The 17061-nt window shown below is 36.3% G+C and overlaps 3 protein-coding genes across 4 annotated transcripts; all 3 read left to right on the forward strand.

Annotated features, from left to right (window-relative positions):
• Nucleotides 1-401: 401 nt before the first annotated feature.
• LOC136678895 (C-X-C motif chemokine 11-6-like) lies at nucleotides 402-17006 on the forward strand. 2 transcript variants are annotated; one of them, XM_066657075.1, is made up of 5 exons: nucleotides 402-458; nucleotides 15474-15547; nucleotides 15755-15881; nucleotides 16044-16133; nucleotides 16657-17006. In XM_066657075.1, exons 2-5 carry the CDS (start codon nucleotides 15493-15495, stop codon nucleotides 16667-16669), a joined length of 285 nt encoding a protein of 94 aa, XP_066513172.1. In that variant the 5' UTR covers nucleotides 402-458; nucleotides 15474-15492; the 3' UTR covers nucleotides 16670-17006. The 2 variants fall into 2 exon arrangements, with proteins under 2 accessions (XP_066513172.1, XP_066513171.1); XM_066657074.1 differs by lacking the exon at nucleotides 402-458 and having other exon boundaries at nucleotides 15431-15547; nucleotides 16657-17005.
• LOC136679391 (C-X-C motif chemokine 11-6-like) lies at nucleotides 3212-4218 on the forward strand. The gene is made up of 4 exons (XM_066657892.1): nucleotides 3212-3340; nucleotides 3448-3574; nucleotides 3669-3758; nucleotides 3878-4218. The coding sequence occupies exons 1-4, from the start codon at nucleotides 3283-3285 to the stop codon at nucleotides 3888-3890; spliced, it is 288 nt and encodes a 95-aa protein (XP_066513989.1). The 5' UTR covers nucleotides 3212-3282; the 3' UTR covers nucleotides 3891-4218.
• LOC136678894 (C-X-C motif chemokine 11-6-like) lies at nucleotides 12596-13645 on the forward strand. The gene is made up of 4 exons (XM_066657073.1): nucleotides 12596-12783; nucleotides 12891-13017; nucleotides 13112-13199; nucleotides 13314-13645. The coding sequence occupies exons 1-4, from the start codon at nucleotides 12726-12728 to the stop codon at nucleotides 13332-13334; spliced, it is 294 nt and encodes a 97-aa protein (XP_066513170.1). The 5' UTR covers nucleotides 12596-12725; the 3' UTR covers nucleotides 13335-13645.
• Nucleotides 17007-17061: the final 55 nt, after the last annotated feature.

Here is a 17061-nt window from a genome sequence, read left to right on the forward strand (position 1 = left end):
CAGCCTCACAGCCTTTGACAATCTCTAGACTAACACCTGGCTTTTCCTTGTCCTCCCAAATACATCACGCCCCTTGATCATTATTTTCAAATGTTGTTATTGTTTATTTATCATTATTGTTATATCATTAACACGGGTTCTATTATTTTCCAGCCAAGTTTTACCAAATAACAATCTCAGGCTACGTGTCTCAGGCCTGGCCTTGGGTTGGTTGTCTCTCACAGCTGCCCTGTCTGCTAACACTATTGCTGATACTAATAGCTACAAACTACCACAGGCCTCTGCCTTGGATCCAGTAGGTGCTGTAATAATAAGACTTTTTGTCAGAGCCTTTGTTCACATAAAAAATGTATGTGAACTCTTTACCAGATTTCTGCTGAAATACAGTGGGCTTCTCTAGTGTCACTGATAAGCTTTCTCAGGCCTAACAGAGCACACAGGCTCACTGTATGTTGAAGGTATGTTGCTGGTTTCTTCCCTTCGCTGCCATAAGTTTTTTGCCCATTGTTTGTTTTTAAGGTAGATATATAAATGTGTCTGTGTTTTAATGTGTTTCAGGTGTTTTATGGCTGAGTTATAAGTGCAGTGCAGTCAATTGATTTCTGCTGTAATGCAGAAGGTATGTTTAGGGCTCACCTGGTTTCTTAATTAAAATGGTTATTATATATTGATTTAAATGCTATGTGATTTTAGGTTCCTGGTTGCCTTGAGAGTTGGGTGCGCCATTTTACCTTGTAGGAGGTTAATGGTCAACAGGTAATTGTCACCCACATAGAAGTGTATTAATGCTGGGTGCCCTTATGTTTATATTTTGTTTGTTTTAAAGAGAACAATAGCTTGACTGCTACTGTTTTAGCCCCTTTTTTTCTTTGGATTATTTGTATTATTTGGTTTAATTTTATTAGTTTTTTTGTGTGAGTCCACTTTTGAGGAACTGAGGGAGTTATATTTTGGGCTTAGTCCCAAACCGTTTGTTGCTAATTCTCTTGTTAAATCTAGGTACCTTCCTGACAGGTGGTTAGTGGTTGATGGTTGATTTGCAAGAAGGGTAAGGTGCAAGGGGGCAGCCTTGTCCTAATGGTTAGAGGACCATGCTTGGTACCGGAAGGTTGCTGGTTCAATGCCCAGGATCCATAGCTGAAGTGCCCTTGAGCAAGACACTGAACCCCAAAATACTCCTTGGGCACTGGGGATGGCTACCCACCCCTCTGGGTGTGTATTCACAGCCCCTAGTGCACTAGTGTGTGTGTGTGTGTGTTAACTGCCACAGATGGGTTAAATGCGGAAGACACATTTCGTTGTACGATGTACAGTGACAAATAATTGCACATTACATTACATTTGGGGAACGTCCAAGCCCTGGTGGTCTGTAGCATGTTTGATCATTGTTTCCCTTTCATTTCCCCTCCCTTTAATGGATTGACTCCCAAATCTCCCTAGTTGCAGCCAGCTCCCATCTTCCCTGTCTTTAGCTGTCCACTTTTGCTGATTGTGCTTTTAATATTAAAATTTTAAAGGTTATCGCTGCTATTACATATTTGCTATTAAATTTAGCCAAGTGTCTAATACATCTTTATAACTCAAACCTATCAAAACAATGTCTGTTTTCTTTATCATACCATATACAAACTTGTGTTCCTCTTTAAAGGATTTTAAGTGAGTAATTCTGTTGGGTGTTTAGTGCAACAGGGGTGTATTTGGGTTTTTTTTTTTTTATTAGGAACTGTAACTTTACCAGTGATCACTTCCCTCACATGGTCCTCACAGACTAGTTCATATATTTGATATATATAAGTGCTTACTTACTTTAATCAAAATAATAAACAGAAGAAATGTGCTCAAATCTTGCAAATATTCCCCATCAACACATTTAACTCAATTCAGTTCAGTTTCATTGCGCTACAATCAAAACTTCCAGTCTTGGTCAAGGCCGAGACGCATCCGACTCTCCTTCAATACAAACAGTGTGGTGAAACTGGACTTTCACTGCTGCTGATTGCTTTATTTAGAACTTCCAAAGAACAAAGTTGAAACTGAGAGGAAGCTGTATATTGCTGTGGAAAGTGAAAGACAGCTCAATGAATGATCTGGGAGAGAGGGAAACCACAATATTTGAAATTCTTCCAGAATTTAAAAATGCCATCTGCACTTTACACAGTCTCAGAACTTTGTGATGAACAGATCTGTAGAAATTGTTTGTAAAATATGTAAGAATATTGTCCTTCACTGAAATGTACCCTATGCTCACAATCACTAAACCAAAACTCACATGTACTTTTGCAGTTTTATCCCCAAGAACAGAACAAACTTATGCATGTGGTTTCTACTGTGCTTTTTCAACTTATAACAAAAGCAGTTACAAAACCTTCTCACGCGCATTTTCAAATTTCCAACTTTTTACAATTTTCTTTTTGTTTTTAGATTTTTGAATTACAAACACACATATTTATAACTTATTTGTACTCCTAATATTAGTTCTTTCTCACACGTGTCAGACTGAGTTGTGCTTGGGTGATTGCAGTTCATGTACAAGGTTAACGTACAACATTAATATTGTGAAAATTAAGAAATTGTCAAATTTACGTTTAATCTATTATGTTAAATTTGACATTTTCTTCAACTTATAATAATACACTATAATTATGATATAAGTTTAAAAAACTCAAACTGCTGTTTACCATCTTTGACAGAACAGAACCTCAGATCTCAAGCACTGAAACTTCATAAGGGAAAAAAATTCAATACATGATTTAATGCAACTCACTTTAACATTCAGCTGAATACTGTTTTCTTTACATGACATTATGCCTTTTGCTGAAATTACTTATTGCTTATTATTACTTATAAAGTTATTGTTGGAAATAAGTTGATGCATTGAGGAAGCATTTTCCAGGACCCTATAAAATAAATACCTTTCCACTTTAAAAATTCTTCTAAGGACTTCATTAAAATGCCATTTTGTTACAAATTACCTTGTGCTGCTTTGAACAACGATGCAGTACATGATAAAAAATACAGGCCAGACTGACAACATTTGGTTGAGTAAAGACCAAAACATTTCAAAGAAATGAGAAAGCATGGGCAAGCAGAAGCATGTTTTAGGGAAGTGAAAGCTCCTCCAAATATGGCCCTTTCCGTGTCATCAACGAGGAAAAGCCCAGCGTGAGCGTATAAAAGAGACAATCGTGCTCACTTTCAATCACTGCTTCATCCTCTCAGCTGTCTGAGCAGAAACAAGCCAATTCAACATCCAGCATCATCCAGAACATCATCAGAAACAGAATGAAGTCCGCTGCAGCTGCTGTTGTTGTTGTTTTCCTGCTTTTCGCACAAGTCCATGGTAAGAATCTCTCTTTCATTGATCACACCCTGATACACAGAACTGGAGCTGATTTATGAACTGATACACACCACTACAGTAAAGAATATCACTGTATGCATTTACAGGACAGATGAGGAGCGGAGTGAAGAGGTGTCTGTGTCAGGGTCCTGGACTCAACATGGTGCGTTTACAGCGGGTCGAGAAGATCGAAGTTTATCCTGCTGGTCCTTCCTGTGAAAACGTGGAGATTGTGTAAGTGTCGTAACAATTCAGATCCATAATGATGTGCACTACCACATTAACACACTGCATTCAGGTTTTTAACTTTTTGATTTTGTTCTTTTAGTGTCACATTCAAGAACGGAGCAGGGCAGAAATGTCTGAACCCAGAATCCCAGTTTGCCCAGAACTACATCAAGAAAGCTGTTCAGAAGAGGTGAGGACTCCCACTGGAACATGTTTATATTCATCATTTTGAATGTTTGAGTTATTAATTGGTGAAAAAGCAGAAGTTGATCAAAAATAAGAAGATTAACAGAATGTTTTTTTTTCCAGGAGCATCCAGTAAAACGTGACAAAACACAAGCAGGATGTGGAAATGGAGCCTGTGAATGTCATCGGAACTTTGAACTCAGCCATATTTAAAATATAATTTAAGTGAAACATAAATTTAAAATATAATTTAAATTAAAAACTTTTTAAAAATATTGTAAAACCTGTAAACTGTGTATATAGTTGTATATTGACAGATAAATGTGTATAAAATGTATACTGACATTTCAGGAAAGATTATTGAATGTATTATTATTTTTGGACATCTGGGTTTCTTGGACCTGTGCCCGGATAAGCAATGGATAATGGATAGATGGATGTATGGATGGATGGATGGATGGATGGATGGATTACTTTTGATGTTTTACATGTTATACATGTTAAATAAATTAAACTGAACCTAAATCCATGCCTGCCTCTTGACACATGTATTTTCTCAAATATACTGTAAAAACTTCAAAATGTAACCGTAGGGAAAAATAAAATCTGAGCACTATTGTATGTCCTATCCGATTTTTGGATGTAAGTTGCCAGACAAAATTTAAAACCAAATATTAGATCAAGTGAAAGAGGTAAAGCAGGTGAAACATACCATTTGAACTGGCTGAGAGATATATCAAGAAAGATGTAAGAAAGTAAAAGAGGTCCAATCGTTAGATAACACACCATATGTTCTTATATTGTATTTCTGTTAGTCAAATAAAACACATAAATAAAGAAAAATCTATCTTGGGCTGATACTGTTGGAGAAAATTGAAGATGGTTATATTCAAAATATATTTCAATTTCGGATTGAGGGAAGTATGTGGCAATACTTCAGAATTAGAATCAGAATATAAAAGAGTTATTCTTCATTTAGGGGAACTTTGATGTCCCCAGGTTATAAATTCATGTTAGAAATACTTTATTACATAAAAATTAGCTTAGGTATTAAATATATCATTTATTGTATCATCAAAAAACATATGTGACAAAATTATTATGATTTCTATATTTAAAAATGTTATAAACATCAATACTTTGCTACTATGGCCTTGTCCTAAACCCAGACTTTAAAAGTTCTCCACTCCAGTAAAATGACATTTCATAAAATACATCACAACGTATTTATTATTATTATTTAAAAGAAACACAGAATGTGTTACTTCAGTTCATATCTATACAACCTAAGGAATATTTTAAACAATTAATTATTGTCACCAACATACCTGTCATTACCACAACACCCTAGGATTTCTGTACGGAATTATGTGAAGTGTCATAAACATGGAAACAGAGACTGACAGAGGAGAACATGTCAGACTTGAGATAAAAGTGACATGTTAATGTTTGGAAATGTGAGTAATTTAATAATGTATTCCTCCTGATCATAGATTAAGTTTATTCAGTATCATTACCTTTTATGCTATCATAAACACAAAGGTAATCTTAACATTATGTACATGCGTTTAAAGTGCATATTTTAATAGCCGTTGACTAGTGCTAGCAAAGCCACAACCTAGGATATTTTGACCTCAAAAAGTAAAAATTGCCATTACCACAACATCATTACCAACACATTACTGACTGTGATGCTAAAGACACTCCATGATGGCAATGACAGATTTTCAGTTTCACCATCAGTATCTTTTTATCTGTTTTGATATTAAACATTATTAAGCATAGTAATGTAATTCTACAATGAAATTCAAGTAAAATGCCTTAATTTCTAAAACTCATTTTCAATGTTGTTTAGTCAATATGGTCCACAAGACATCAGCAGACAGGTCTAGGGAATACAGAACAAAGTAAAGAGAGTTCCAGTGAAATACTAGGAATATCTTGATAGCGAAAAAGGGAAATACAAAAAAAGTAAAGAGACAGGAAGGCTTAAAGCAATATCACAACTTTCAAAATGGGAACAAAGACACACAACGCAGACAATGGAAAGTAAATCTAAGAAATAAAAGAGCCAGTGATAGGATAAAACAGGAAATACAAAAACATTTAATGACAAACACCCCTCCTAGGTCTCCTTGCACTCTCTCTCTCCATTTTTACATTTTTTCTGAGCATTGTTTATTGTGCTATGTTTTAGATATGTTTCTGCTGTTTAATAATGTCATTGTTACATTTAATTCTCTTGAAATCAAAGGGGATGCATTTTTTTATTGATGTCATCGCCAAAACATTACGTTATTATCAGAACACCATTGTCATTACCGCCATGATACTTAATTTATAGCAAAAGTAGTTTTAAAATTTGCAATTTTGTGCTGTTATGTGAAAAACCTCATGAATACTTAATTCAACCATCTAAATATATATATTATGTATATTATATATTATTCCATTATAATATATATATAATGGAATATCCATACATTAAAAACATAAAATAATGATTTATGAAATCAGCTATATCTTAAATTTAACTGTGTTTACTACTTAAATGAGTTTAAACAAGCCACATGGCTCTGTTTGTTATTGTTCTTGTTCTTGTACAAAGCCTCCTTTGTAGTCCTGCCCTCTTGTTATCTGTCCCAGGTGTTCCCTTGTCTGTGCTGTGTATTTAAGTTCCCGCCAAAACATTACGTTATTATCAGAACACCATTGTCATTACTGCCATGATACTTAATTTATAGCAAAAGTAGTTTTAAAATTTGCAATTTTGTGCTGTTATGTGAAAAACCTCATGAATACTTAATTCAACCATCTAAATATATATATATATATATATATCTAAATATATATATATATATATATATATATATATATATATATATATATATATATATATATATAATGGAATATCCATACATTAAAAACATAAAATATTGATTTATGAAATCAGCTATATCTTAAATTTAACTGTGTTTACTACTTAAATGAGTTTAAACAAGCCACATGGCTCTGTTTGTTATTGTTCTTGTTCTTGTACAAAGCCTCCTTTGTAGTCCTGCCCTCTTGTTATCTGTCCCAGGTGTTCCCTTGTCTGTGCTGTGTATTTAAGTTCCTTTGTGTGACTGCTTCTTTGTTTGACATTTACCTTCTCTACCTGTGCTCTACTGTTTAGATTACCTTTTGTGTGCCTGTCTGGTCTATCTGTTTCTTTCTCTTCCCCTTCCCCTTCATACCGGTACCGCTCTAATCAAGTCTGTTTGTGTTTCTAGCTAATTTTTGTCTCTCTCTCACGTTTCCTCTCTATCTCAATCTTTATCTCTCTATCCCTTTCCATCGCTCTTGCTTTGCCTGTTTAGTTAGTCTGTTTAACTCTCTCTGTCTATGTTTAGTCTGTTTAGCTCTCTCTGTCTATGTTTAGTCTGTTTAGCTCTCTCTGTCTAGGTTTAGTCTGTTTAGCTCTCACTGTCTATGTTTAGTCTGTTAAGCTCTCTCTGTCTAGGTTTAGTCTGTTTAGCTCTCTCTGTCTAGGTTTAGTCTGTTTAGCTCTCTCTGTCTAGGTTTAGTCTGTTTAGCTCTCTCTGTCTATGTTTAGTCTGTTTAGCTCTCTCTGTCTAGGTTTAGTCTGTTTAGCTCTCTCTGTCTATGTTTAGTCTGTTTAGCTCTCTCTGTCTATGTTTAGTCTGTTTAGCTCTCTCTGTCTAGGTTTAGTCTGTTTAGCTCTCTCTGTCTAGGTTTAGTCTGTTTAGCTCTCTCTGTCTATGTTTAGTCTGTTTAGCTCTCTCTGTCTATGTTTAGTCTGTTTAGCTCTCTCTGTCTAGGTTTAGTCTGTTTAGCTCTCACTGTCTATGTTTAGTCTGTTTAGCGCTCTCTGTCTATGTTTAGTCTGTTTAGCTCTCTCTGTCTAGGTTTAGTCTGTTTAGCTCTCTCTGTCTAGGTTTAGTCTGTTTAGCTCTCTCTGTCTAGGTTTAGTCTGTTTAGCTCTCTCTGTCTAGGTTTAGTCTGTTTAGCTCTCTCTGTCTATGTTTATTCTGTTTAGCTCTCTCTGTCTATGTTTAGTCTGTTTAGCTCTCTCTGTCTAGGTTTAGTCTGTTTAGCTCTCTCTGTCTAGGTTTAGTCTGTTTAGCTCTCTCTGTCTATGTTTAGTCTGTTTAGCTCTCTCTGTCTATGTTTAGTCTGTTTAGCTCTCTCTGTCTAGGTTTAGTCTGTTTAGCTCTCACTGTCTATGTTTAGTCTGTTTAGCTCTCTCTGTCTAGGTTTAGTCTGTTTAGCTCTCTCTGTCTAGGTGTAGTCTGTTTAGCTCTCTCTGTCTAGTTGTCTCTTGTCCAATTATCCTGTCTTTTTATCTCTGGTTTCCTTTGTGTCTCAGTTCATTGTCTTTGTTTCAATAGTCAGTTATAGCATTTGCTTCTGCAAAATTCTGCATGAGCTCAGTTGTGGCCATAATTCATTTTTAACTTTAAAGCATGAACACATTGTGACAGTAAATCTGGGTAGGCTCTAGACCCACTGCGACAATTTATTAATCAATCATCTGTTATTAATAAGCGATTGATAACGCACCAGTCAACAGACACACGCCATTTGTCGTCCAGCTAATGAATGTTTATATGACATGTAAAATGAGGCCTTCTGTAAAATTATGGATAACTGTAGAAATTATTGATTTAAAATACTTTGTTTACATACAGGGTATAGTTCTTTTCAACTTTGTGTGTGAGTAAAAGGAAATATAAACAAATTCAGATTTCATGATTAACACATCACACAATATTTTCAACTTCACTTCCAACCAAAAGAAAAAAAAACGTTTTACATTAAACTCGATGGACAAGAAACTTTTGATAACACACATTGAGGCATGATATTTGGTTTTCTGTGGGAAATGGCGAACAGAAACTTAGGTTTCAGTTTCTTTTATCCCTCTGAGTGCAAACATTATTCTCCTCCAAAAAAAATTCAACCACCTCAGAGTTCTCTTTTCTCAGAAATTCTTTGTTGCTGAACTTACAACTTACATTAGACTCCATTACAAAGCCAGCTGGGGAGAACAATTAGTTATAAAATAAACACAAGATTAATTCCTTTAATTTATTTAGTCAACTGCATAAATATATTGAAAGTCATTAGGCTCCACATATTGAAAGTGACCCACTTGTACCAGCGCAACCACCACATCAGTGTCACAGCAGCACTGAGGATGATCCACCACCCAAATCATACTTGCTCTGTGGGGGTCCTGACCATTGAAGAACAGGGTGAGTGGGGCCTACAAAAAATGTAGAGCAAAATATGGAGTACAGCCTGTAATTGTAGAAATACAAAGTGCTCCTGCAGCTGAAAGAATGGACAGTGAGTGTAGAAACAAGGAGGGGGTCATAATGATATGGCTAATCTCTGTGATTTCTCCTGGAGAGTAGTTCCAATCGCCTGCTCAGATGTTTCTGCTGAGAAACAAAGCACAAGAGAGTCTCCTGAATATGAAACATACTGTATACATATTCTTGGATTCCCAGTATTTCTCAATATTTAGTGTTTGTCTGCCGATTGCATAAAATTAAAGTGTAGACACTGCTGACAAAGCAACATACTGTCAAGGAAGAGGGAAGTAGATACTGAGAGGAAGCTGTACTCTGGAAACTGAAATTAACAAAAAGTTTTTAAACACTTTTCCGGATTTCCCAAATATAATTTACCATTTGTGAAACAATTCATCCAAGAGCACCCCACATCGGATTACCTGCAAATGTCATAACCTGCCCAAAATATTTAGTTTATATCTCAGAATTATATATATATATATATATATATCAAAGGAAATGTACACCATGACCACAACAGGCACAGAGAAAAGAACCAAGGGAATATGGCTAAAAGCCAGCATTTCCGCACTTGCCTTAATGCTGGGTGCCTTGCATTTGAAAGTAAACAGAGGTTCGTTCTCTACACGGGCTGAACTCTTTGAACATGCCAAAATTGGATTTTATCAGTTATAAGTTATCAGACTGCTAGTTAAATATTAACAAGATGTGTCCAACTTGCCAACTTGTCCTGATTTTTGATGACTATCCAAACCATTTAGCAAAACCAATAGCAAGCCTGTGCAGCATGGTGATGCAGCAATAGTGTCACTGTCACCCAGCTTCTGGAGTTGTGGGTTAGCTCCTGGCCTTTTGACCCTGTCTCCCCCTGTTACAATTCTTGCCTGAAGGCCTTCCTGTAAGTGTGCATTTTGATGACAGTGTCAAAGGGTGAGCGCAAAGGTACAAACGGTGTAGCAGAATGGGACACTCACAGAACACATACAAATGTAAATATACCTGCATAAATCGGTGGTTACTAGTGTAATCAAATGTAATTTAACTTGTGGGTCGCAAGCCTACCCTGAATCATTGGGCGCAAAGCAGGAACACACCCTGGAGGGTGAGCCAGTCCTTCAAAGGGCAACACACAAACACAATCACTCACACCTATGGACACATTTGAGTCACCAATCCACCTACCAATATGTGTTTTTGGCCGTAGGAGGAAACCCATGCAGACACGAGGAGAACACACCAAACTTCTCACAGACAGTCACCTGGAGCAGGACTTGAACCCACAACCTCCATGTCCCTGGAGCTGTGTGACTGTGACACTACCTGCTGCACCACCGTGCCACCCTGACATTAAAATAACACTGTTACATTGGAGTCAGTTTCTGTCAGAATCAGTTTTCTCATGTAAGGCTTTCGATGATGATACACTGTTCTGAATTGTCTGACATGCAAAAAGACACATTCGTTGGTGGGTTGGCAATGAAAAAGTGTTCACAGATGTGAGTGAATGTGTGAGTGTGTGTTGCCCTGTGATGAACTGGTGCCCCATCCAGGGTGTGTTTCTGCCTTGTGTGTGCTTTGGACCCCACTGTGACCCTGAGCTGGATGAGTGGTTGCAGACAATTAATGAGTGAATGAATGAATGAATAGCTGGCCTTATTAAAGCTATACAGATATAATATAATATAGTACATAAAATAATATATGTAGTATTTAACCAAAATGTAAAGCTAACTTGCTAAATAACATGAACTCCAGCATTTCTTAATAATATTAAAAACATTTCTGCACCATTATTTTTAAGACGATCTGGTTGATTGTCCATGTTCTGTTTGATGGTCATGTCTAATCCGTACTGAATAATACTACCTTTATATATTTCATGAATGTTTAATGAGATTTAATGAGTTTATTATTATATTTTAAAGTTTTGTTTTGTTAGTCGATTTTATTGTGCAGCAATTTGGCTGACGCTTGTCTTTTAAATGTGCTCTATAAATACATAAGACTTGACATGACTTACATCAGCTCTAAACTCAGCTTACATTTCTGACCAATTTATAATGCAATGTTCATGCTTTTCCCAAATAATTCTGCAAAATACCATATTCAGCGCTATGCCAATATCAGCCAAAAGTGTGACAAGGACCATTTCAAAAAGATCTCTGTAGAAATCAGAGAAATGAAAGAGGAAAAGGAACCAATTACTAAAACAAAGTAGACCTGCCGGTGTCAAAAGGGAAAACCCTAGAGTGGAGAAAAATTAGGGCACATGATGACCTTCCTTTACCAGTCAAATCGTATTTCAGTTATTTCTGAAATCTGTATTTTACTTGTTATAACTTACAATTATTATCATGTTACAGATTAAAACATAACGAGTTAGGAGTCTTTCCAAAGGACTCATACTGGTACTGGTACTGAGCTGAGAGCAGTGGTGTTACACACAGCACAATACCAACTACTTATAAGAAACACTACCTTAGTCAACTGAAGAGATTGGTGGGAGGATGTGACGTCTACAACATTGCATCGATTCAATTTAATTTCCAAATCACACCTCCACATGCCATTCATTCACACATTCACACCTGTGGAGAACTTCACACATTCATCCAGTCACTCACACACTCACACGTGTGTTTGGATTATCAGAGGAAAGCAGAGCACCTGGAGAAAACCCATACACACACAGGTAGAACACACCACACGCCTCACAGGCAGTGAACCAAGGCAAAAAACTCCATGGACCCCCGGGTCTTGAGTTGTGTGGCAGCGACACCAACTGCAGCACCACAATGCTACCCCGTCTTTTGGGTTGTTATAGTAACATAGTTGTAGGTTTGAGGAAAAATATTCATTTGTGCAGCTTTTTCCCTTAAAATATCCTGCATGGGTTTAAAAAATGCACAGAATAAGACTAAAAATATAAAAAGATTACATTTAACATCTTTCTTTGAGGTAGCTTTCAGAGGCAGTATATGGGTTGGAAATCTCGTTCCTAATGGCATGCATTGGAGTGGTATTTGTGATCACAAACTTAGCACCAGCAAATGACATCATTAAGATTCTCACGGTTGACTGACATTAGATCCTCACAGAATTGTCCCAGAATCTATTGTATCATTCACAAATCTTGAACACACCTGTGATGTATGGCTTAAGTTCTGGCAATTGATCTAATTTTAAATGATTTTAGATGCACAATTTAAAAGATTCAATAAATACAATAATTATGTGATTATCTACAGTATGACAATAATAAGGAAATCAATGTGCAATAATTGAATTCATTTAAATTATAATTAATTGAATTATTTCATAAAATAGCTTGCATCACTGCTTTAAATAGCTGCAATTTAACAAAACATAGAAGACATGAATCAGCATGACGATAGTTGTCCTTGTGAACTTTTGCATGAAAGTCAAAACATTTCAAAGAAATAAGAAAGCCATGCAGAAGTAAAAAATATGGAAGTGAAAGCTCCTCCAGAAAAGGCTCTTTTCCACCACAACAGTGGGAAAAGCCCAGCGTGAACATATAAAAGAGTAGATTGTGTCCGCCTTCAATCACTGCTTCATCCTCTCAGCTGTCTGAGCAGAAACAAGCCAATTCAACATCCAGCATCATCCAGAACATCATCAGAAACAGAATGAAGTCCGCTGCAGCTGCTGTTGTTGTTGTTTTCCTGCTTTTCGCACAAGTCCATGGTAAGAATCTCTCTTTCATTGATCACACCCTGATACACAGAACTGGAGCTGATTTATGAACTGATACACACCACTACAGTAAAGAATATCACTGTATGCATTTACAGGACAGATGAGGAGCGGAGTGAAGAGGTGTCTGTGTCAGGGTCCTGGAGTCAACATGGTGCGTTTACAGCGGGTCGAGAAGTTTGAAGTTTTTCCTGCTGGTCCTTCCTGTGAGAACATGGAGATTGTGTAAGTGTCGTAACAATTCAGATCCATAATGATGTGCACTACCACATTAACACACTGCATTCAGGTTTTTAACTTTTTGATTTTGTTCTTTTAGTGTCACATTCAAGAACGGAGCAGGGCAGAAATGTCTGAACCCAGAATCCCAGTTTGCCCAGAACTACATCAAGAAAATGACTGAGAAGGTGAGAACACCAGTTTGAATTGAGTGTGTATATATATATATAGATAGATATGCACTTCTCTTAGCATTGACAGAAAAGATAATTATCCATGTATGTTTTTCCCTTTCCTTTCAGGGGTCTACACTAACGGAATAAGAAAAACAAGAGTGAAGATCTAGATCATCAGTTACAAGCTATAGTTTACCATCCCTTAAATCTTATTTCTGTTCAAATCAAAACAAATATCAATTAATGTCTGTTTCTACACTGTAAAAACTGTAAATACGCCTATTGAAATGCTTCTATTTAAGACAGCTTTTGATGACTAAATTAATGTACAAACTTTTTGGAAACACATTGTAAGATATTTTCCCTCATATCTTTAATATATGTATTACATCTTTTATCCTTTGTATTTTATATAATTCAACTTATCAGACAAATATCTTAAGCATATGTCACTTTGATGGTCCTGAAATGTATTGAAAAAAGTGTTATGTTCATGTGTTATGCCAAATAAAAACATCATTTGAATGTGAATCTGAATGTGTGTCTTGCTTTTGGTATCTCAAGATTTTGGATGAGATTAGAGTTGACTTTCTGAGTCACTTTAAGGTACAATTTACAGATAAATCAGAGCCCAAACAATTCATTGCATTTTTAAGATTAGACTAATAAATGAACTCACTGCTCTAATGTGCATTGGGCAGTGAACTTGGCAATTAATTAGACAGCTAGCAGTAATTGTAGAAACTGGTCCATTGGTGCAAGAGTCAAAAAGCACACTGTCTTTGAACAAACTTAAGTTTTTATTCAGGAACTAAAACCTGGTGTGCAGAGCTATTTTTACATGGCTGTCTGCATGAGAAAAGTATCTCTGCATGAGGTACAACTGAACACTAAACCTACCCCTAACTCTAAACCCAACCCTAACCCTAACCTCACGCTTGCTGATTTAACCTACTTACTGTGTAAGACCCTCCCACTTGCTGGTCTCCAGACTGCAGAGATATAGACTTGTGGAGGGTTGGGTCTGCATGACTGAAAAACCCCTAGGGACTGGCCTATCCATAGTACACATACAGGTACGGTAGCTCATGATGGACAAGCAGGGCAAACTTTTAGCCAAATGATCCACACAGTAATAGTGCACATGTTTCTTCACTGCATTAACAGCTTAGCCTAATGGTGTTAGATGAATATTAACAGCAGTGTGTGAAAGAGTTGTACTCAGTTTGTTCTCTAGTTCTGAATAGGTTAGATATCTAAAGGTCTGGATGATATCTGGTGGAACTAAAGGGACAGTTCCTGTTTTGTGTTTCACTCTCACGTGTAACTGAAAGAATAAACAAGACATTTTTTTTTCTTTTCTGTAGGGGATATTTTCCAAGGGTCCTGATTTCCCCCGTTCAGTATTCTGTTAAAATACATTAATTTGTGCATCAAATCTAACACATTAAAAGCCAAATTATTTAATAAATAACATTTTTTTCACCCTATTGACCAGTTTCCAAAATAGTCATTTATTAAAGCAAAACCTGGGAAACTAGGACCCTTTGCCATGTGCCAATAATCAGTGAAATAAATGTGGGAAGCAAAAGAGCCCTGGAACATACTCTGAAAAAAAACTTACTTTGAATTGACTTACTTTCTATTATGTCCGAAAGGTAGCGTGAAATTTAATCATTGACCTCTAGAGATATGGTCTGAGAAACATGATGGACGTTAATCAACACAATGCTCACTAAACAAACACTTTTAGGAAAGTCCTTTTGAAAAAAGGAGTTATTACTTCAAACCCATCTGTACATTGTCTTGTCGTCATATCTCATTAGCATCATGTTATGTTCTTTACCTGTGCATTGACTGTCCTGTGTGTTTTTATTGCATATTGTCCATTCGTACATATTGCTGTGGTTCTGCTCTAGAGCCTGAAAAACCACATTTAATTCCTGTGCACATCATATGAGGAATGACAATAACATCTTAACGACTTTACAATAATTCAGGAAAATATAAGAAACAAGTCGACCACAGCACGCTGTAATAAATCCGAAATCCCACGCCGATAGTGACTTGCACGAGGCCTATTCAGCGATTAGAGACATTCTTTCCAAGAAATGAAAGGAAGATAAGAAAAGGAACCTGTGGCTCTGTGAAACAAAAACTAAACCTTACTTTGGGTCAAAACAACCACAACATGACATGGGGAAACCCAGATGTGGTGTATATATTACAGCCCTGGAACACTCTCACTTACACACTGAACTCCAAATCATCTCTGCACCTGCTCAGATCTGCAAGACCAAAGACGATGAAGACCGCTGCAGTCCTTGCTCTGATCTGTCTGCTGCTGGTGGACGTCAGGGGTAAGAAGAAACATTTTATTGTGTTAAATGTGGAATTTTCATAAGGTATGACATCACTCTTAAACAGCAAATTAGGTTTCAGATCCCAGCTCAGACCCCACATCCCTCACTATATCAAAAAGAGACTAGACCATTAACAACTGACTTCAGACCAGCTAGTATTGATGCGTATTCTACTTGCTGATGGAAATTCATTTGGTTTTCCAGGACAGGCCAGAAACCCCAAAGGAAGGTGTTGGTGTGCTGATGCTGGCCTCAAAATGGTGCGTCTAAATCGGGTGGAGAAACTGGAAATTTTGCCTCCAAGTGCTTCCTGTGGAAAACAAGAAATCATGTAAGTAGCATTAATATTATTGCATATTACTGAATTTTTAAGAACCTTTCAGTTTATTTTGTTAAGAAATAAACACACAGTGCAGTTTCCGAAAAGATGAGCGCATCAAAAGATCAATCACTCAACTCACGTGGATATGTTTGTGCCCTTATTTGTGTTCAGTGCTGTTATGAAGGATGGTGCGGGAAAGAAATGCTTGAATCCAGAGTCCAACTTTGTCCAGGATCTCATCAAGAGAATGATGGAGACTAAGTAAGTTATAGTGGTTATAGTATTATTATTTCAAAATACCAAATGCTGTTTACATTGGGCTGAAATTTCATAATCAACGGACCATTAGAAATGATCAACAATCACAAGACAATTTTATTAAGTTTCTTTTGAATTGAAAGTTCTCCAAGCATTTCTGTATTTGTGTGAATTAACCTATTAGTAGATGTTGTTTTTATAGTGACAGTATAATGATGCTGCATCTGAAAATTAATGAGAATAAAGCACTTTAACAGCTGTATAAGTAAAATCATAATGTTATATGAGTGAGCAATAGATTCATTGATGAATTACTGGCTGTAGTTTTATTCTAAGAGCTTTTGGGCCATTGATTTGGTTGGTTTGTCCTGAAATAGCGACTCAGGGGAAAGTCTTCAGGCATTTCCTGTTATTTGAAAAAATATTTTAAAAAAAATTCAATGATGGAGTAAAATGAACTTTTTTAACAGTTTTTTAACAGTTGAATCCGTATTTACAGACGTTTTTATGTGTGTTTGTGTTATAGAAAGCAGCAGTAAAAAATCTGATATCTCCTGCGATTTCACACCAGAAATGTCCTGACGGCAACAGAAAAGGCAGCTTTTCATCACTCAAACTCTGTGATGATATTTGAATACTCCCCAACTTTGTTTTTGCACCTTCCTTTTCAATTGAAAATTTTAAATTTCTTTTAAACATATTTTGAGTAAAACGCTAAACACTGAGATGTACACTGTGATTTCTTTTATTACCTTGTGTCAGTACGCCTTGTCTTTTTCTGTTCATTTGACTTTCAATATGCAAAGGTTTGAAATAAATTCTACAGTCTTCGTTTGGCTCTTCATAGATTAATTAATTATATTCCAGAATGAAAGGTTTAAAGACAATAAAACAATGAAATAATACCATCCTGAAATATATGCCTTTTAGA

The sequence above is a fragment of the Hoplias malabaricus genome, chromosome Y (genome assembly GCF_029633855.1).
Source record: "Hoplias malabaricus isolate fHopMal1 chromosome Y, fHopMal1.hap1, whole genome shotgun sequence".
Taxonomy (NCBI): domain Eukaryota; kingdom Metazoa; phylum Chordata; class Actinopteri; order Characiformes; family Erythrinidae; genus Hoplias; species Hoplias malabaricus.

What these genes read in the sequence shown, in the direction of transcription:
- LOC136678894 (XM_066657073.1), top strand. Translation starts at nt 12,726, where the DNA reads ATGAAGTCCGCTGCAGCTGCTGTTGTTGTTGTTTTCCTGCTTTTCGCA. An exon ending in GCTTTTCGCACAAGTCCATG is followed by an intron (nt 12,784 to 12,890) that starts GTAAGAATCTCT and finishes ATGCATTTACAG; the next exon opens with GACAGATGAGGAGCGGAGTG. An exon ending in TCAAGAAAATGACTGAGAAG is followed by an intron (nt 13,200 to 13,313) that starts GTGAGAACACCA and finishes CTTTCCTTTCAG; the next exon opens with GGGTCTACACTAACGGAATA.
- LOC136679391 (XM_066657892.1), top strand. Translation starts at nt 3,283, where the DNA reads ATGAAGTCCGCTGCAGCTGCTGTTGTTGTTGTTTTCCTGCTTTTCGCA. An exon ending in GCTTTTCGCACAAGTCCATG is followed by an intron (nt 3,341 to 3,447) that starts GTAAGAATCTCT and finishes ATGCATTTACAG; the next exon opens with GACAGATGAGGAGCGGAGTG. An exon ending in TGTGAAAACGTGGAGATTGT is followed by an intron (nt 3,575 to 3,668) that starts GTAAGTGTCGTA and finishes TTGTTCTTTTAG; the next exon opens with TGTCACATTCAAGAACGGAG.
- LOC136678895 (XM_066657075.1), top strand. Translation starts at nt 15,493, where the DNA reads ATGAAGACCGCTGCAGTCCTTGCTCTGATCTGTCTGCTGCTGGTGGAC. An exon ending in GCTGCTGGTGGACGTCAGGG is followed by an intron (nt 15,548 to 15,754) that starts GTAAGAAGAAAC and finishes TTGGTTTTCCAG; the next exon opens with GACAGGCCAGAAACCCCAAA. An exon ending in TGTGGAAAACAAGAAATCAT is followed by an intron (nt 15,882 to 16,043) that starts GTAAGTAGCATT and finishes ATTTGTGTTCAG; the next exon opens with TGCTGTTATGAAGGATGGTG.